General features: G+C 42.4%; 1 protein-coding gene across 1 annotated transcript; it reads left to right on the forward strand.

Annotated features, from left to right (window-relative positions):
* Positions 1–1,077: 1,077 nt before the first annotated feature.
* LOC118429317 (prolow-density lipoprotein receptor-related protein 1-like) lies at positions 1,078–21,687 on the forward strand. Its single transcript, XM_035839798.1, has 9 exons — positions 1,078–1,156; positions 4,867–5,023; positions 5,555–5,868; positions 6,313–6,438; positions 7,651–7,767; positions 8,237–8,443; positions 20,152–20,355; positions 21,009–21,121; positions 21,559–21,687. Exons 1-9 carry the CDS (start codon positions 1,078–1,080, stop codon positions 21,685–21,687), a joined length of 1,446 nt encoding a protein of 481 aa, XP_035695691.1.
* Positions 21,688–21,796: the final 109 nt, after the last annotated feature.

Consider the following 21,796-nt stretch of genomic DNA (forward strand, 5'->3'; position numbering starts at 1 on the left):
ACCTCTGCTTGGAGAATACATTTATGTAACACTAATCTCAAAGCAGATCCTATGGTAGCATAAGATAGTGTCGAAAGATGTCAGAGAAGTGAACCTGGCCTAGGAGTGTGTTTCGCTACCCGTCGCATACATACTCCACTCTAGTCTGCCAGCTTTTGATACTATCTTATGCTACCACAGGATCTGCTTGGAGATTAGTAACATACACCCTCCTTGCTCCCCCCCCCCAATAAAATACAGAGCCTATCAGTTTTATAGCTTTGCAAATAACCCTACTCCACTCATCTGGTTTGCATATATGGTAATTCTATTCTTGTATCTCCGCTCTCTTTCACCAACCTCCTTGCATTCACCAAGGAGGTTGAATTTTAACCTCCTTGCATTCACTTTTCATAAAGTCCTTGCTTTCCACAAGTTCTATTAGGCATTCGTTTCCGCATTCAACGTTCAATACTAGATACATTGATACCACGGCATGCTACTTGTAAAAATGCGTCAACATCGTATCAAACGCGGGGAACGTTTTCTAGAAAACATTTTACAAAAGAATGAAGACGTTTTGACTGTTCCGTGTCGTTGTCGTCACTAGGGAGACCTGACGTTTTGACCTCCCATCCAGGGGGTCAAACGACCGCAAACACACGCACAATGGGCTCTTGCAAATTTTCTTTACTTTCCTAGTCACTCTAGTTATTCTAAAACCTATTTTATACAGTCCCTTGCCTTTCCGTAACCATTGACACAAAACTATTGCGTCTAAAACTCAAATTTGCGTTTAAAAATGCAACTTTAGACTTCTAACAGGGGTAGTTGGTCTTGATTGCTTGTATTGATATGTAAAACAGATTATTGAAGCACGATTATCACGGTTGTGATGGAAAGAAAAACAAAGAATTTGATTTTGCCGGGGCGGCTGTGAGGCAAACAAGGGGAGGGAGCGAACCTCATTGGTGTGTGTGGTAGTAACAACGGGGCGGCTCTGACGGCATTGTGTCTCACCTATTCACATGTTGATCTTCGGCGCCACGAAGGAAGCATCGCATTTACACGGTGGTATTCGTAGCCGGGCTGAGCAAGATGGAGGTTGTTCAAGCTCCCTTCTCTCTTCTGCAACTCCTGGTTTTCTGTCTTTTGGTGGCGAACACGTACACACAAGGTGAGTGAGGGAGGGTTGTATTACAAGGAGCGTCGCTCTGTTACAACATCGTTTTTACGTCTCTGCGCATGCTACGCTCATTTTTCTTCGCCAGAAGTTCTCTGACACTCACAAACTAGCCGGCATGTTTTGCGAGCCCACCGTCGCTAGAATGACCATTCTTGACCGATTCTTTACCCCAGTGTCCGTTCCGCCACCCGTGAGGGGTCAGCGATATGGTGACCACTGCTTTTCTATCATATTTTAGACTAAAAGTAAAACGTTGGTTCCATACGCGGCTGACACAGCGTTCCTTTGTGGTAACAGATGCTCTCTACAAAAACTCTTTCAAAGCCAATTTCGTGCTTCACGTTTTGTGTAAAGCATTTGGGGTCGTCAGCGCACAGGGCCTTGTTAGCGTGCGCTAAGAACCGCTTTTTTTCTCTCTCTCACAACATGAAAACTTCAAGGTCGGCACCCAAATTATTGTCATGTGTCGTTAGGTCGTCTTTTATTCTGTGTGACACCGGGGCATACTTCATTGTTGCTTGCTAGGTAATCCCATAGGAACATGGCTACAATTTTGTAACCGCATCAACTTGGGAATTCTTAATTTTTTTCTCTTGAATAATGATTTTCTGAGCGTATGCAGGCTTTAAAGATATTCTTTAGAAGTGTGAGTCTGTTCTATGAGGTTTTGAAGCTCCTTAGTCTGTACAAGGTTTGAAATAGTGTCAGGAAATGATTACAGACGTACGGTGAGGAAAGCTAATGTAAACCTTGCCTGGGGGTGAGGCTTCTACTTAACCCCGCTTCTACATACAGCTGGTTTGGGAACAGTTCTGGGTTCATTCAAATCTAGCTGGCGTTTTTAATGGCCTTGCGAAAAAAAGAACAACGGAGGGCTGTTTTCGGGTCTTATATTTAGATTTCTGAAAAGAAACTCCGTACGTGTAGATCTTCAAAAACGTTACGTAGAGCAACTCTTTAACGAGAAGAAAATACATGCAGATCTCTGAACAAATGTTTGACCTGCATACGTTTTTTCTCGTCTCAGTCCTTTTGGTTCCGCACGACAAGTTTTTATTGTTTCATACAACGGCCTCGCAATTTACCCGGTCCCACGACCTTGTACGTGTTGAGGAACGCCGAAAGTCAAGTTTGCTAAAAGTATCTTACTCGTGGGAAATAAAACGGACTCTGGGTTTCATACAACAAAGTAGGGCAAACAATCATCTATGTGACAGATATGTACACATGTTTTCACGTGTTTTGTCTATAGTATGTCACTCTTCTATGGTGGAAAAATGTAAAGAATCGTAAACATTTATAGTTTTTCTTCACCTATGAGTTTTTCACATGTGCTTATATTCCGTTTTCAAGTGTTGTATATACCTAGGCGGGTAAAAAAAGGAATTTTAACCCCTTGCCTTGTCTATACTAACATAAAAGTTATTGTAAGAAAAGTCTGTCCCTAGTTTTTTCGAGGCCGGAAGAGAGGCAACCCAACGAACTCTATCTACTTCGGGTTCTGTAAAAAAAACGTAGGTTGAACATTTTTTCCTAATGATATACAAACAGAGAGAGAAAATCCCAAAATTTCTTAAACATAATTAACTTTGATGTTAGCACATATTTGTCTAAACCCAATGGGCCTAAGGCGTCGTCTGCAAACGATTTTTGACAGCGCGAGTACCTTTCTTCATTTAACAGTTGACAGCTGAAATCAGAGCGTGGGCATTTTTTCCTGCGCCACTCTTTGTTTGGGGAAAGTCTTTTCGTAATTATTCCTTTCCTAATGATGTCACAACATGGTTGTTTTCGTTGTCTAATTAGTTATTGGCATGTAGACGTGTTGTTTGAAATAACATGATTTTTATACCTAATCTTTTTGTGTTATGTTTTAATAACGGTTTGTAACACCCAAGCGAACTATAACAAGTAACAGGTATCAAAACGAGTTGTGAAATCGCGTTCTTTTAAGAGCGATTAAAGTTTGCCTTCGGCGAGCGCGGCTCCCTTTGATGTCTGTTGGGTTTGATAAATAGTGTGATAAGTAGCGTTTTGTGTGTCCCAACTCTCCGTATAAAAACAACTAAATATGTCAAATGAAATCTGTGAAAACACACAATCAAGGGGGTTATAATTATCAGTAATACGGGGAGGCATCAGTAAGTTCAGAGCTTTACGAAGAAAAGGGTACACGATTCATATTTTGGGGCATAAAAACATAGTATCAAATATAAAGGTAAAACTATTGTGTTCATTACTTTGCACGTGACACTCGGTAACATTTGGTGAAAGAGAATTTAAAAAAAATACATGGACAATTGAGCTGCCACCTGAGGTGTTCGGGTCAACTAAAGCTTGCTCTGCTGAAAGTCCGACACCCACTTCTCTCTAGTTGAAATATAAAAGGAATTATTATCAAACATTTTGAAAATGTCTTTGAAGGTTTGGGTATGGTATGAGGAACACGACCCACACAGTTCTAATTACAGTTCACGGTTCACCCTTGTTTTTATCGCCAGTTGCCTACTGATTTTTAAAAGGTCGTTGACTGGAAATTAATGTTCAGAATGATTTGAAATCTGATGAATATTACCAAAGACTTAAGTTAATGCTATCAAATCATGCCCCGGAATTTTAGTTTGCAAATTATTTCTTGGCGTAGAATTTATTGATCACCCCTCGTAATCTTGTTAGTATCTGTTGTACCGATAACGGAATGTTTATCTACGTAACGAAGTGGTACCTAAATGTTAACAACTGTCTGGATAAGTTTGTATTGGGAAATTAATCCTGCTTACGAAAGAGATTTTCTCCTGTGAAACAAACAATAGAAATTGTTTTTTGACCGAGTACATTTGCATATTCAAGAAAACAAAAGTTGTTTTTCTTACACCATCCATGTGCGAAGGAAATTGATTGAGCGTTTCAGAAATGGACAATTCTGGGAAAGCAGACGGTATGGAACAAAAAGACAATTAAAATTCCTCAGGGATGGAACAATGCTATTCTGGGCAATAACAGTCAAGCAGATGTTAAAAGTTCATAACGTTTCTGAGAAAGAATCCTCGCAAACTTGATCCTCTTAAAAAATGTCCGTCCGTTTAAAAAATGTAAACGACCATACTGTAAATCGTACACAACGAGCTCAAAAAAGGATTCCGTAAACTGACAAGAATATGTGCGTAAATTGAAAAGAAAAATATCGGTCTGAATCCTATCAGAGAATAAAAGAATCTTAGGAATGTGAAAGAACAAAAATAGATGACTCATTGTTTGGAATACCATGTCCTTTGTGTTCAATCATTGGTGCAACCTTCTTGTATACCTAAATTTCATAAGGGAAGTAATTTTTTGTTGCACTTTTCGAGTCTTGGCTTGCAGAGGATGTCATCCATATAATCAAATTAGTATGGCCTGAAATATTACGGACACCACGCCAAATATCTGCTTGGAAATAACAAGGACGTTATATCACATGTGATATAACGTCCTTGGAAATAATCACTAATGAGTCTTCTTCGAGACTATTGTTGTTTATGACAAATAGCTCAATTTTGCAATGTCATATGATCATAGTTTGATGTTTGACTATACCACAACACCTCGTAATATCTTAATTTTAACCTAAGACCTACCCCCGTCTATCTTTGTGGTTCTTATCGTCCCATGGTTAAACTTTTGCTATCACAATTCTCTAAATATCCGATTTTCGACGACAGAATTGGAGACCTGCATCGAAGACGAGTTCCAGTGCGGAAACGGCCGATGTATTCCGGACAGTTTCGAGTGTGACGGCGAAGACGACTGTCGGGACAACTCGGACGAGGTCAACTGCACCGGATGTAGGAGGGGCAAGTTCATGTGCGAGGACGGAGGGTAGGGAAACTCACACCAATCAAAATCTGTATTGCAGATTTGTGGAAAAAAAGGTTTAGAGTGCCATAATTTCATCCGCGAACACTCTAGGATCGCACACAGTATACTGGCGCGATATGTCACGTGTTCAATTTTAACAATTTCTATGCGAAGTTTCAAAGGGATCTTTTTTTACCAAATCTGAAGGGCTATACCCTGCACTGACTCATAAGTCTTAAGATTTCATCTACATTTACCTAGAGAAATCTCATAGACTAGGACACTAAAGTGACCCTCTCTGCACATTTCTGTATTTAGTCTGTATTAGTACTTTGCCCGGAAATGGTTACGTATGACGTAATGATGACGTAAATTCATGAAATGTAAATGTAATTGTAAAATGTATAGTCTGCATGGCCTCTGGTTTACATCAATTACAATTATTTTCATTCTAAATCATTGACACCTGAGGTTTGTATTTTTAAAAAGTTTGAATTATGTTAAAGCAAAATGTCCGAGGAAGAATCTTAATATTTTTTTTCGTGACATTAGCTGTCTGCCAAGCATCTTCCGTTGTGACGGAATCGGCGACTGTGATGACGACTCGGACGAAACCAACTGCCGGTTAGGCTTCTTGGACACGCTAGGTGGCGTTTCTGACCAGCTCACCACCACCACGCAGACCGTGCCCCGACCTTACCCCGTCACGCCCATCCCTCCGAGCTCGATACTGGAGCAGGGGCTCTTGCTGGCAGTGTGTACGGAGCAGGAGTTCACCTGTGCCGACGGGAGCAAGTGTGTGCCCCGCCTGTTCCTCTGCGACGGTGAGAAGGACTGCGCCGACAACAGCGACGAGCAGGACTGCGGTAAGTCATTTTCAGTGAACGTTTCACCTGTTCGAGTCTACTATGGCTAATTCGAGTTCACCTTTATCCGCTGGCTAACCTATTTCCGTTGTGGGAAAACGGGGTATTTAGGGATATATATATACTGAATGCGTAATACGGCCAGAATTGCAAACTTGAGAGACTCAAGTACTAGTGTTAAGAACACTGTCAAAAAGCTCAGACAACCACGCGGAGATTAGTTTTTAGAGAGAATATATAACACCTATAGTATAAATGACAAAGTTAATCCATAGTATTGACATATAACAGAAAGAAGTGGTGTTTTATTGCTTTGCAAAGATCAATGTCAATTGAATCTTATCTCAAAAGTCAAAATACCACTGATAGGGAAGACTAGCATTAAGTATCATCCTGTCTTCAGGTTTTCTTTTTTGACAGTAGATTGTTGTTTTGATTATCCAGCTCCTAAGACGTGTAGTGAGGATAAGTTCACCTGCAGTAGTGGGGACTGTATCCCTAAGGCCTGGACTTGTGACCTGGATGCAGACTGTGCTGACGGCTCGGACGAGACTGAGGAACTGTGTCAAGGTAAGGCAACTATCGAATTTGAACATTTTAACTTCGCCACTGAAAAGTTAATATGTTTTGTGTGTGTGCGTGTACCTGTGTGCGTATGCATCTATCTATGTGTGTGTGTGTGTGTGTGTGTGTTTGTGTGTGTGTGTGAGTGTGTGCTTGTGCTGTGTGTGCGTGTTGCGCGCGCGCGCGCGTGTGTGTAGATTTGTTTTATGATTGACAGCATAACTATAGAAGGCTCAAATGAATTATGAATTTATTCTATTTATATTTGCTTTGTTCGTAGGCCTTGACGAGACATGGAAAATGTTTTAATTGTTAGATTTTGGGCCCACTAGTTTCCTATTCGATAACTCCTTAATTTGGCAAATTCATCATCTTATTTGGTCAATTCTTGTCGATTCTTTCGACTCCCCGAGGAGCAAGGCACAAGCCGCTGGGCAAAGCATTGTTTCATTTGCTCATTCACTAGCACACGGCAAATAACATAACCATTTAAAACCTATCATGACCGGTCTTTAGTATCACAGTACACTAGAGTGTGCATTCAAGTGCGGAGGGGGTCATAGAGTATTTGTAGTGACCAATTTCCAACCTTACGGAGCCTGAAAGGGAAACTACAAAATAGCCTCTACCAGGCTCCACAGGTCACAGAAAAAACAGCAGAAATTGACCAAATGGGCAGATACTAGTAGTAGCATATCTAAGGAGTTAGCTGACAGAGAAGTACACTTTGTGACCTCGGTTGACCTAATGGGTGTACCCTTCCCCATTATTTCTGTATTCCCGTTTGTCCTTCAATGATTTCCCAGACGACTGTCTCCTTTAAACCGATTCCGTGGCCTAGACAACCGTCATGATCGCCCAAGTGTTTCTTATGTATATGGTATCAATGCACTGTTTGGTGGCTATAAATAGTTGCTTATGCCTGGATACATTGTCTCGAGTACCCTATGGAAAACCACCGGATTGTTTTATAGTAGGCTGTGAATTAGCATACAATCAATGCTTATTTGCCATACTAATGGGTGAGGAGTCCATAAGAGATTCCTTTCACTTGTGTGGCGGTAGCCAACATAACACAACAATTAGATTTAGGCCCCCCAGCGACCTTCTTTTGTACTGTAGCGGAAGTTGCGGTCTTGACATCTCGTGCTCTGAACAAGGTATAGTTAAGGTTTTTGTTAATATCTTTTTGCCTTTTTTTGTTTTCTAAAACCATAGAGACAAACTGTACTGAGAAGGAATACCAATGTCAGAACTCCGCAAAGTGTATCCACCTTACCTGGTTCTGTGATGGCGACAAGGATTGCCGGGAAGGCGAGGACGAAGCGGACTGTGGTAAGTAATTGTGTTGTTTTGTTAATGGATCGTAGAATTTGACAAAAAGGAAAAGAATTGACCAGGAGAGGCATTTCGCAGGAAGGTGACCAAGCTTCGGGTACCTTCGGCATCCGTCGGAACTCGCCGTCGGAACTTTCGGCCCCCACTCGAATGATCCCGAATTTCGGGTCACACTCAAAACACCATCCCGGGCAGTTTAGCACGGGCGATTCAACAACAAATTCTTTGCCTACCACATATGGTCAAACCTATGGCAGACAAACTCCCCTGGCAAGTTATTCTCCATGTAGACATCGTAGTTAATCTATCATTTATTGTGGTCGATGTTAGCGTACAAAAGTATGGTAACGTTACCCAGTAGAGCATATTTTGTACACATTAAAAACTGATGTAACCTCCCTGCTTCAAGATCTGCGTATTATTTCACTTTTCCTTCATACTGACATTGTTTTATTTGCTGATATAGACCAACAAGAGTTCATGGCTTGCTCCGACGGCGAATGGCGCTGTGATGCAGGGAAGTGTATTTCCGCTATGTGGCGTTGTGACGGCGAGCAGGACTGTATGGACGGTACCGATGAAGAATTCTGTCACATCCGACTCCGTGCACAGAACCTCACATCACTGGACATCCCGACACCGAGCAATCTAACACTGGGAGGCAATGATACTGGTAGGACATATTTTGCTTTCCTATAAAGAACTTCGTACAATTCATTTTCCTGTTCTTGGCAGCTCCTAATACCCCTGTCACATTATCCACGATCATCGGGCTTATCGATGGAAGATCGGCCATGTTTAAGATCGACAGAGGGTTGCGCGTATTTTTCACCTAAAAACAGTCCCTGTCACATACTTTGTACCTTGTACAATTGTTGTGCAATAAAGTTATTATCATAAGCGAGGCTCGGGCGATTGCCGCAGAATCGTCGTCCGATCGATTTTCGCCAAATGTGACAGGGGTATAATGACTACAAAATCCCTTTTAGAGACATTACACACTCTTAGACCCCTGCCATAGCTATCCCATCCTTCCTTCAAAACGCAACGTTCGAGATACAAATTGAAACTGAAAATGCAAATACACATGAAATCAACCTTTCATTGGTCTAACCGGTAATTGCCTTGCTATCATTGGGTGGACTGCTAATTGTGATGGACAGTCCGGATCGGTCTATTTTAGGGAAGCAACCTCATGGGTATACAATACAAAGTGATATCCCTCCCTTCTCTCTTTTCTTATACCCGCCCCCGTCAAGTCTTCACCACACGAAAGACTGAAACAGCTGTAACCACTGCAGTCTAAACAGACACAAGTGTGCTGAATGTAGTTTGGACGCGTCCAAACTGCGATACGTTTTCTTCTGTCAATTTCAATGATGGAGTCTCATTTCTCCATCTGCCTGGTTGAACACGTGTTACCGGTGCCTTGCATTTTTTTTTGCTCTGAAAAGGTTGCCATGCTAATGAATAGCAAAGCACACTGTATAGTACTTCCCAACTATGTCTCTTACGTATATGTCTTGGCGAAAGTGTCCACTGAAATCTTATCGGTCATTTATTTCGTCATTGAAATATTTTGCATGACTTAGAAGTCAGAAGAATAGTTTTCTATGTCGTCACATTTGTCGTAGGCTGCCGTGCGATTTTGGTGTCGTAGAGGTTTCAAGCAGGCTGTGACCTAAGACAGTATTTTCTGTAACAAGACAACTGAATTTTGCTTTCAGTTTACAATCGTAAGACGATCGTGTGTCATTCGTACGACGATCTTAAGGCAATCGTACGACGCGTGTGAACGAGCACTTACGAACGATCGGCTTGAAGTGTTCAACTCTGTAACGTCTCTGCCTATGCATGATGTCGTGGACATAACTCAAGCACACGCAACAAAGATCTACGCCCATTCTTCTTGTAACCAGACCCACCTAACAGCAGCCGCATGTTTGGTTCCTTGAGACAGAACACACTTGTGCTTGACGGAGACGTCTTATCTCTCGTCCTTGAAGCGACAAGATCATCTGTCAAGTGCCAGGTCAGGTGTCCAAGGTCAGGTCACACGGCAATGTAAGACGTGTGAGAGTCTTCCGTCAAACAATGCTCTTTTTACCCTAGGCACGCCGCATAGCTTACGGTGTATGCAACCTAAAGGTTGACAATGTATCTCACTGCACTTGGGGCGCCGGTGCGGCACTATGGGGTTCGAAAGATACTCACCGAATTTGAGAGATAATGAACGAATTTTTTACGTTTTGTGGTGTAGTTTCTTGTCTTCTAAGTCATACTTTTACGTATAATGCAATATAACGTTTATAAAAAAAATCGGCAAAAATAACACAGCAGTGCCGCAGTTAAACGGACCCCACAGTGCCGCAGCAGTGCCCCAAGTGCAGTGAGATACCACCTTAACACGTCGTTGGCTTATTACTTCCATTGAAAATGGAGGTATTGTTTATGGTATGTCTGTCTGTATGTGTTTGCGTTTCCGGATATTTGTGGTCGTGGGGCCGTGTGGCGCAATTGTAGGGTGTTTGGCCCTGAAACGAGAGGTCCCGGGTTGAAATTTACAAAGCTTGTGCTCTTAGGCACTTAGCACGACTTCCCTTACTCAACTCCTTGTAAAAATGGCAATGTCCAAGCAGATCCTACGGTGGCATAAGATAGGATCAAAGCCGACCAAAGGGAGTCAAACAGTCCTATACAGACTCCTAGGTCGGCTTCTCTCCTCTGACAGCTTTTTATACTACCTTGTGCTACAGTGGTATCTGCTGGGAGATTATAAAAATGAGTACCTGGTAAAAGGCGGTGGAAGAAGAGGGATGGGATCCTAGTCTCCAAGCAGACCCAACGGTGCCTTAAAGATAGTATCAAAGCTGGCAAAGGAGAATAGCCGGCCAAAGGGAGATAGCCGGCTAAGGGAGTCAAACGGGCACCGCTACACTAAGTCCCTGGCCAGCTTTGATACTATTTCTAAGGCACCGTAGGGTCTGCTTGGAGACTATGGGATCCGCCCTCCAGTACTAGTATACTGCGCACTAGAGTAAATAGCAACCTACTGCCCCTACGGCCTTAAAAGCCTATGGACTACCTATTTTACCTTTGCGTTGTAAAACGTTGCTTTTAAAAGACTTTCAGGAATGTAGCGCAGGCTCTAACACTAGATAAGCGACAGGAAAGGGGCTGCTATTCGCGCCGGCGGCTCCTTACTTCACGGCATACCTGACTTGTTGTGTACTCCCCTTGACGATGTTTATCTTTCTATAATTATCCCCGTCCTGCAACTCTTTCTTTGGGGGATCAGGGAAGGATTTTTGTTGTACACAGGTGGAAGGAAAAGAAAAAAAAACTCGCTACATGAAGCGCTATGGGAACAAGCACTTTATTATGACTCTTCGTTAATTTGAAAGTATTCTGCGACTGGTATATACATTGGCGGCCGAGAAGACTTTCAGAATGAAGTCATTTTCTTCAATATTTTGGACAGATGCAGTATGGTTGATTACCGTCCAACAGTTCTAGTTGGAGGCACATTCAGATGACGTCATGAGGCAAAAATTCTTGCACAGAGTTTTCCATCAAGAAGTGAGATGTATCGCTGACTTTGATTGGTTGAAAACCGCGGGAAATTTGTCTCTGTTATAGTAGAATCGTCATTCCTCAAGGTCACCTGTCCGAGAAAGAACGCCCCAAGCGAGTAGTAAAGAGAGAGCTATGCGACAGGACTTGTCTAAACTGTTATTTCTGGTTATAGTCAAAGAATATAGTATTCTGTAGTACATAACGTTATAGTTCGTGTATGAAACAGTGCGTAACAGTACTTGAAAAAGGCCGTAGTTATTCTTCTGTGTAAATCGGCGAGTTGGAACCTGAGCTGAATGGTAGAGGAATACATCAGTTTTGATACTGTAACGTTATTAGTTGGATTACGATGTTTCTTCGGCCGACAACATACTGTTACCGGGTACTACCCGCAGTTCTATCGGACCTACGCCGAGGGTCAAATATAAGTGAGTTTTATAAGAGAACAAGTCAGAAAACTTTTAGATTCAAGTTTGCTTTTATTTTTGTACACCCTTCTACAAATTTTAAGGCACCGAACCTCCTCACTTTGGGGTCCTTCAACCATGTAATTCCCTAATCTCCAAGCAGATCCCAGTGCGGTAGCATTAGATACTATTAAAAGCTGGCAGAGGAGCGAAGCCGGCCTAGGACTAGGAGTGTACGTATGTTACTAGTACCTCGAGTGTATGCTACCTCGGCTCCGGTGCCCGTCTGACTCCATTTGGCCGGCTATCATAACTCCCTGACCAGCTTTGATACTATCTTTTGGCACCGTAGGATCTGCTTGGAGATTAGTAATTCCCTATAGGCGGAAAATTCAGTTCTACTACCTTATCACGTAATCTCGTCACTTCCTGTACGGTTTCCTCCGCGATTTCCGGTAGAAACGGCGGAAACCGATCTGTCTATGCCGTCCGGTTTTATCAGATGTGTGTCTGAAAACATTGAGATAACAACAACTAAACAAAAGGTGGGGAATTTAACCAGGGCTTGGCGAGAAAATTCTTTGACTCAAAATATGTGTGCGCTTAGGATTAAGACAAGGGTGTACAAAGTGGACGCCCTTGAAAGTTGAAGTGCCAGACTCAATAATACTATTAACACTAACTATTTCTGACAAAAGACGCCTCTATATGATATCGGCCAATACAAGTATCTAAGGAATGGAAAAATATGTTGTGTTTCCGACCCTACCAAAAACATAAAATAACAAAACCATTTTTTTCGTCGACCGCTTGCAATGGACATATTTCTTTATCTGACATCTTAGTCATGAAAATGTTGTGGAATTATTTTCTGGCATGTCCTTCCCATTTCTGTTGCTGTTGACAACTGTGCTTGTATATCCATGTACAGTAGAAGTCTGTTAATTTCACAACGGATAACTGCACACCTATGTTAATTGCACCGAGTCCCAAAGCCCCGTAGCGATGTGGTCCAGCTGAATGACTTCGCTTCGTTGCACCATCCGGATAATTGCAAAAAATGTACTGGCAAATGTGGAGTGCAATTAAACGCTTCTACTGTATATCTATGAAATGATGAAACATGATGATAAAAAAAAGCAGTGCTACCCAGTTTTGCTGTATCTGAATCCGAAATAAATATATAAAAATTATTCCCTCCTAACGTTACCAATCCTTGTTTTTTTTTAGGCCCGTATATGAAACACATTATTTATTTTTCTAGGCCCAAATGACTATCGGCTACTGAGTACAGGCAGACAGTTGGCATATTTGCTTTCCTCTTTGTTCCTTGGTCAGGGTAAATATGAACAAGCTTCCTTTTCTTTACAGTTACTCTTCAACAAGTCAACTTGCATTAGATTTACGCTGGCCAACATGTGCGGTATTTAGTAGTAATCAATTACTCTCTAAATCTTGCAAGCACAAACCTTGGCCCCAAGTATTACATTTCTCTTTGACAGAGTCCAGAATAGTAATTGTTAGAATTGCGTATGCAGCAATGTGTACGAAGCTAGGATCAAATTTTATCAATGGTGCTCTTTCATACTCCCATTCATGATAAGACTCTATTACACACCTGAGATAGTAAGAAAGAGCGGGAAGGGATTTTGATGAGGTTATCTAAAAGACGCGCTGTCACACCTGTATTTAACTACCTGATGCATATCGTCATTTTCTGAGAACAATGCAAGGTGAATCCCTGAGGAATCTTGGTATGGGATTACGTCATATCTCAGTTCCTTTGCTTCCCGATGGTACAGAATTCCTTGTATTCCTTCCCCAGCTCGCGTCGTTACTCAAACGTCAAATCACACGACTTCACACAGAGCCGCCTCAGCCAAGGCCCCACAGGTGGCACTTTGTACGCCCGGAATGTGCCTCCTTTTAATCTCGCTCCCATTTATTGAAAACGTCACCGTATTGTCCACATGGCGAGCCACATAAAGACTATATAATTCCACAATTACACGGTCCTGGTCATCTTTTCAGTGAGACAATTCTAGACGTGGAAGATTCCCAAAGCTTGTAATGCAACAATTCTTATAACGTTCAGAACTAGAAGGAACCGACGGGGCATAAAACGGTGGTTTTGATTGGTGGAGGGGCAGGCGGTTGGTATGACCGAACGTAAGAAGAGCGGTGAATGGGCTGTGTGTGTGAGGGCATGTAGAAAAGCATGCATATATTACACGGGGCTCATCAGACAATAAAAACTACCGCTTCCGACGGGGCCTTTGTCCGGGTTGCATTCTCATGGTGATTGCTTGTGCGTCGGGCCGTCTTACGTGTTGTACACAGCAAGAACGCAGCCATGGCGCAAGAAAACATCCTGATTTTTGTCTCCTGGATGCTTCTGATGCGCTATGGAGCATCGCAAGGTGAGTTTCAAGTCACCTGGTTGAACTATCGACATAACACGTTCAATATTTACCGAGCAAAGCGTGCCTAATTGTTGCACCCGCATTGTTAAGTTCTTGACCTTGCGGTTCGTGTACCAACCTTCCCAAATGGAAGGAACAAGCCCTGTTTTACAAATCAGCTCGTCTCTCTGTGAAAGGATTTACCGGTACAGAGTATTGTGTCAAGTAAACTTTTGTTTCTCGTTTGTTCGATGGTTGACCCGGTGAACTCAATGCACACGGAGTACATCCTAACAGTCTTTTTTTAGAGGAAGGCTTTACAAAAGATCCTTGACATATACGTACAACATTGGGGATGTAATTATAGCGTTACAAAGCGTATAGCATGGTGGTATATGCGGGTTGTAATTGAATAGTACGCAGTGCTGTTGTGGTTCTACTTCTTATTCTTTATCATCATGTACAGAAAGCATTTCTTCTTGCTAAATTATTTCAACAATACTAGACACACAGGCCCCAGTGCGACACTTTGCAACAATTTGTTCCCGACTTTTCAACCATTTTGCATACATCGCTTTGGCATTGTAATCTTGCATTCCCCGCTGTACCCAGACTTTCAATGGGGGGATGGCTTGGGCGCTACTATTAGGATAATCCAGTCCTAATAGGGGGTGATAATGGGTGCAAATAGATTTTTATGGATACCATTTGCAATTAGCGACGAATTAACAGAAGAATGGTAAGCACAGTAGGTGGTGTGTAGTTGTTGTAAAACGTATGTTTATTGAATCGCCAGGGCTCTATTACCAGTGTATTAGGTATGCGTGGTATGTCGCCATCGCCCAGAATGTTGGAAACAATTCGTCTTGTGCCAGAACCGACCACAGTTAACGAAGTTTACTGTTTACAAAGGGAAGATATAATGTTGTTTGGGTGGTAAATAGCAAAAGAACACGAGAGGTAAGGTAATACGTCTGTAAAACTATTTCCCGTGGCTTCTGAATCGCAGCCGTGCCGTTACAACTATTGGCAAACGTACGGACTGTAACTGGAAATTATTCACTTGGGATGAAAATGACAGATTTAGAAAAGGCGCTATCGGCAAGGTTATCCTATAATGAACAGTTGTTCCCTTTCAGGCAAGGAAACGGATACATGTACATGTAACACACAGCGTATTATCACGCCATACATCCATCCAGTCTTTAAAAGATCTGTGTGTGGGATTTCAAAAAGTGCACCTGGAAACAAAAATCAGACGATCTTTTGATGTCTGAGGTAACATTCTAATTACGTACTAATCACGAAGGCTTGTTCCCGCCAGAAACCTTGAGGTTATCCGTTTCTGCATCTCTGCCCCGGATAAGGTAAGTATAGTGAGTGGGACCATCTGGTGGAGAAAAAAAGTCGTCCAATTATAGAGCGTTCTTTTCCCCGCGGGTGTTTTGAGTGAGTACGAACGCCTGTTCATTTAGTTTGTCACACTGTATGTTGTAGGCAACAGAAATGTCAGATGGCGTCCATGATACATGACAGAGGTCACCTTTTTTGGTCACGTTTTAGTCAGATCTGTCATCAGAGAAATAATCAGACGACAATGTCTCTTGGTGACAAGGTTTCAGCACAACTCCCGCGCTTTTTCGTCGACTACACAACACCAACATCTCGTAAAAATGTCAAACGGCAGCCATGACGCATGACAGGGGTGACTTTTTGGTCAGGTTTTCGTCAGATCTGTCATCAGACGACAATGTCACTTGGTGACAAGGCTTCAGCAGAATTCCCGCGCCTTTTTCTTCGATTGACAAAACGAGCATCACGTAAAATAATGTCCGACGGTAGCCTTGATAACGTTATATGACAGAGGTGACCTTTTTGGTCAGGTTTTCGTCAGATCCGACAATGAAGCTTTGGACAACGCTTCAGCTTAATTCGCGCATTTTTCTTCGATTGCACAACACCAGCATCACGTAGTCACAAAATGACGACAACAACGATATATCTATTCCACATTCCCTCAGCTGCTACTAGTATTCCAAACACGTTTTCCCATCACCTTCACCACCTAAATAGATTACAGTAGTAGGTCAATTCATATATCTTAATCAAGCCTGTACGTTTCTTGGTCAGATTGTCTTTTCTATAACCTTTCTTCCTTTCCTCATAGTTTTGCCTACGCAAATTTCAAGTGGCTACTCAAATCAAAGGTTGAAGAAAAAATTACAAAACAGTTGCAGGTGGTCATACCCTTATGCATAATCATGTGTTGTGAAAGACTGTGTGTAATCTACAAATTGGAATAAATGATTTTCTTTTTTGTAACCCAATGCTCGTTCCCGACAGGAGCCCATGTCTTTGCATTAATAACTGGGGTAAATCCACACACAATGGTTGTCGTCAGAAATCTGTGTCTCGTTCCAATATCCCCAAAGCAAAACTCTTGTTTGCAGACGGAACCACCGAACCCTTTGATCCGATAAAATGTAAACTTCCCCAGCAATGATTCTAATCTTAGAGGGGGATGTTTTTGGCTCGGGTAGGGTTTTTCTGAGGTTAGCGGTAAGGTGAGAGCCTCGAAGGGAACCGTATATCATTGGCGGTGTGTTTATCCATGTGTGGTACCAGTCACACACCTGGCTGAGCTCGTAACGTTTGGACCGTAGCGGGGGTGGAAATGGGCGGGGAGGGTGGTGAAAATGACGGTATGGGTACACCCAGGGTCCCTTGGGCAAGGTTTGCTACAGATGTCATTGTAGCTTGCGGTTGTTCCCGTTATGCCCTGTGGTTTAAAACAATAGTCTCAACTTTAAAGTAACTGTCGACCACTTTACTAGCGTAGTACGGTAGTTTTCAGTTGCACAAAAGAGCAAGGGGGTATGCCCTAGCCTAGTGTGCGATGTCTAATTGTGCTGTCCCCGAGAAAACATGTTGTTTTTGCGGTTGTGTTCTTTTTATTTCTTCTTCTGTTAGGAGCCAATCAGGGCTTAGAACGGCATTAGAATATATATACATTTACATATATATATTGTAAATGTTAACATTTTTACTCGCACACAATACTATACGGCGAGCTAATGGTATAGTATCGTGTGTGAGTTGCTTGACGAAGGCTACAGGGAAAGCGTTCTGCATTTGCTTGAAAATGTTGCTTTTCTAGTTATAAACTCCTAACTCATCTTGGTTCAAGGATTACAACTAGTAGATATCTTTATAGAACTGCCTTCGTATGCTTAAAGTGATTCAGTCAGATTTCGAAACGATTGAACTCTAGCCAAAAATCTTAATTTGTCTACATAAAGTTCAAGCTTTTTCGATTCGTGCTAAAATTGGCATATAATTTGCTATCCATATGGCCGTCAGTGAACTATAAGTACCTGTCATAATAACTAGCCCTGCAGCCATTTCCTATTACTGAGGATCTAGAGTTGAGGTCTAGGTTATGTACACACACGTGCACGTTACAGGCACGGGTTAGCGCTGACAACTCTCTTATCTGTACCCTGCCTACTGACAAGGTACATAACACACGTCTAGACAAGGTTTTCAACACATGTTCCCATGTCTAGATCAGTACAGGGCAGGTCAGAATTTCATAGTCTCCTTCGCAGACTTCTTGTAGCACCGTCTTTTATTTTTTCAGCAAAGGCTATTCAAGTTGGTATGTTGGTATGAACATTTCCAAGTAACGCCCCCCCCCCCCGCTTCGCTAGAAAATTATGATTTCGGGTCACGGGGGTCGGGCGGGTGTTGTTGACCAACAGAACTCAGAATGCCTAGATTGTCTTGATATTAGGTTCGTGGATAGACCTTGACGAGACCTTCAAACTATTAGATTCGACCCTAGCTTGTTGTTACGGTACTGCAGTGGAACTTCTGGGTTTGCTTTGGTCTCGATTTTCTAGTGGTAGATAGCTGTTGTTATTAATATTTGTCTGTTCAAAAAATAATTCAGCTAGCTAGGTGCACATGTCACAACGGCATTGTACAATATACTTGTAGTTTTGTTCATCTGCTATATGTCGATGGGATGTCGGGGGAAAATCCTGATAAGAAAAGATGCAAAGCCTACTTATAACTCTATACACCAATGATCATACAACCAGATGTGTTTTGTTAGAAACGCCTACACGAACAAGACGAACTCCTGGCGGCTTTAGGCTCTTTATTAACACCTAATAGTTGAGACCAAGATGTCAAACTAGGTCACCTGGTAAAGACATTTGATCCACTGCTTCTAGGCTACTTCAAAACACATTTTTCTTTACAGTAACATAGATGCTTAGATTAGCCGACAATGGACGAGGGTCTATGGCAATGATTTCGGTCATAAGACAGTCGAGTTTTGTTGCACGACATTCTTACGACTGACTTAAGATATCCCCAGTGTGTAAATCTGTCTTTCGACATGGTTACAGAAGACTTTGTTATGACGTCATGACACAAAATAAGATTGTTAGAGTAATCTTCAAGCAGATCCTACGATGACATAAAAAATTACTAAACTGACCAAGGAGTGTAGTCAGCCAAGAGTTGTACATTTACCAAAAACACTCCTAGGCCGGCTTCGATCCTCTGGCAGCTTTTGATACTATCATATGCTACCGTAGGATCTGCTTAGAGATTACTGTTAGAGGATGGTTGTTCCTACAATACATGCGACAGTTAAATAATGACTGTCTTACAACGTAGAACTAATAATGCCATTTCTAGTCTACTAAATACATCAACCTCCTTGATCAGATGCAGACGTATGTGGCATCGAATGGTTGAGTGGGTAGGTTGTCGGACCCGAAATATCCAGACTAGAGGTCTTTGTGGTTAGATTCCTTGCATTCCCGACTAGACACTGTGTCCCTGGGAAAGGCATTGAATTGAATACGACTTTTCTCCACTTCACCAGAGTGTAAAAATGGGTACCTCACTTCGGTTGGGGAGGGGGGTGGGGTGTAAAAAGTGGTATTCTCAAAACAGAGGTTGGGTGGCGGGAATTAATTGTGGCCCAACCTCTGCTTGGAGAATAAAAGATGATGGAAAGAGAGAGATGGGGGTTTCCTTCCAATATAGGCGGACGTCATACTAATTGTAATTTGAATCCTCCAACGACCATGTTGGCGGGTAATTAGATTAAGCAGTAGCATCTTCGAGTGGTTAACAGAAGTACGCTGCAATCCAACATGGCGCAGATAACGTCAAATGAAAAGCCTGTATACCGTACCATAGACACAGTGGATAACAACACGCTACCTCTGTGGCCTCAAAAGACTTTTGCCTTTACCTGTATGTAGCAAGATGGAAAATTTCACCAGGCTTAGTATGTTGACCATCATGCTACGAGTTGTCAACATCTAATCCATTTTTACACGCCGACTTACTCACCAAAGATGCTACAATACTTCCGCCAACATGAGATCAAACCGCGCTGTAACACTGTAACTGTCGGGATCTACATTTCTTCCATTACGAGGCTTATCAAAGAGCCTGTTAAAACCCTGTCCACACGGTTGGTTAAGTCCGAGTATTCAGACTATTCAGCGGAGGTCACCAGGGGTCACGGTCAAAGCGATCTGGTAGGAGCCAATAAGATCAAGGCCGAGTTGAAATAGAACAGTTGTTACCTCTTAATTTTGTGATGATTCGTGACTTTCTACAACAACGGATTGTGTTTCTCATCTTTGATCTGTTCTGACGCGCGGGTTTCGTTTGTTGGTGGTGATGGTAAGGGGCCGTAGCCGATAGATTATGAAACGCTTCCTCTGAAAATCGCTAGATGGCGCAACAGTCAAAGGGTAGCGTTTGTCGCTTAGACCACCTGTGTGATCAAGGACGAACAGATAGAATTGAATACAAGAATTGAAGATGTTTAGGAAATAGACAAAATTGGCTGCTAAAATGGTGAGGGAAAATACTAGGACACTCAAGATACACCGTTTTACCATTGGAATATTTTAATATTTGCCACAATAACACAGCTATGTTCTTTCCCCTTTTCTATCTAGTCATCCCAGAGGTCGGACAGTTTGACAAGCCAGGGGTGTGTCCCCAGCTGGGCTTCCCTCTCCACCAATCAAGTCCCACCTGTTCACGTGACGCGTGCGTGTCAGACTTCCACTGTCCGGGCGACCTGAAGTGCTGTGTGAACGGCTGTGGGGGCACCATGTGCGTGGACCCCAGTCCTGAACCTACCACACTGTTTGAACAAGGTATGACCTCATCCATATAGAACTATTCTGTAGTCAGCAATTTCTCAAGACCTATTCGTTCACGTTCACAATGCCGAGTACGCATGCGCAAAGACAGGAATTATGGGTAGTAGGTCAAAGGTGAGGCCCCCATATTTGTAAACAGTTCTCGACACAACCATGGTCTTAATTTGCATAACATGTATAGACGTGATTTTTTCATGTCTTTGTGGCCTTTACCTTTGACATGTTACCCCGTGACTCCTGTCGCTGCGCATGCGTTGTCAGAATGGTGACCGTGCTCAATGTAGTTACAACTGTCACTGGTCAACGTGGTTCATTTTGTAGCACTTGAAAAGAAATACACCAAGTCTGTAACTTTAGAGGGACAAAGTTATAAGTTATGACATGCTATTGGTTGGGAAAGCACCTGTCAACTTGAAGGGTTGCACAACGCCGCCGTGGCTTGTGACTTCAAGTATCGCGGTAACACAATTTCGACAATCTTGGAAAAGTTCTTTCATGAGATTTTTTATCTCTCATAATACTTTTTATACAGAACGTTTTCTGTCAGGATACTTTATACAGAAAGCTGTCCACCAGAATATTCTATACAAAAAACATTCTTATAACGGGATAATTTGAAATAGCTTTAATTTTCTTGTTTTGTACAGAGGCCGGTTGCGCCAACTACGACTGCGGTATGCAGGGTGCGTACTGTTCGGGGATAGTCGCCGGGTCGGCTCAGTGCTACTGTCGGCCACGGTCGGAGTGCGAGGCGAAAGACGTGAGTTAAAAGCTGTGCAAACAGTTCATATTCTATATTTTGTCGTGAGTTAAAAGCTGTTATAACAGTTCAAATTCTATATCGAATTGGTCCTGTTATAAGCACAGGTAAAAGAAAACAAACTTGTCGAAATTACTACCAAAACTGGCAAAAGTACGATCTATGTAAAACAAAAAACGCCACCTAATATACATGGCCTCCTTCGTTCAATATTGACCATGGTAAAATCTTAATTGATATCAGTCCTACAGCTTCGACTATGAGTAAACAGTCCTATACGAGAATGACAGTCTTTGCCACATAGGGTACATCCGTAAGCGGTCTGATGCAAAGTACTACAACCACGCCACCTAGTGACTCATTAAAATGATGCAGTTCGAACGGTTATACGTAAAGCATGTTACGTTTCGTTGTTAAATCTTCTCTTTTTTTTCCAGACTGTTTGCGACAAGTACGGCACCATGTACCCCAGCATGTGTCACTTTGAGGCCTTTGCATGTGAGTGGGGCTTTCCCATGGAACCCGCACCTTGTCAGGATTACAATGTACAGGGTACGTACGGCTAGTTCACCTTTATCCGTGGGATAACCTAAATCCGTTGTTTAAAGAAAATTGGGTGTTTAGCGATATGAAATCGACGGACGGAGGTTTCAGACAACAATCGTTTGAAAATAT

The sequence above is a fragment of the Branchiostoma floridae genome, chromosome 13, assembly GCF_000003815.2.
Source record: "Branchiostoma floridae strain S238N-H82 chromosome 13, Bfl_VNyyK, whole genome shotgun sequence".
NCBI classification, from domain to species: Eukaryota; Metazoa; Chordata; class Leptocardii; order Amphioxiformes; family Branchiostomatidae; genus Branchiostoma; species Branchiostoma floridae.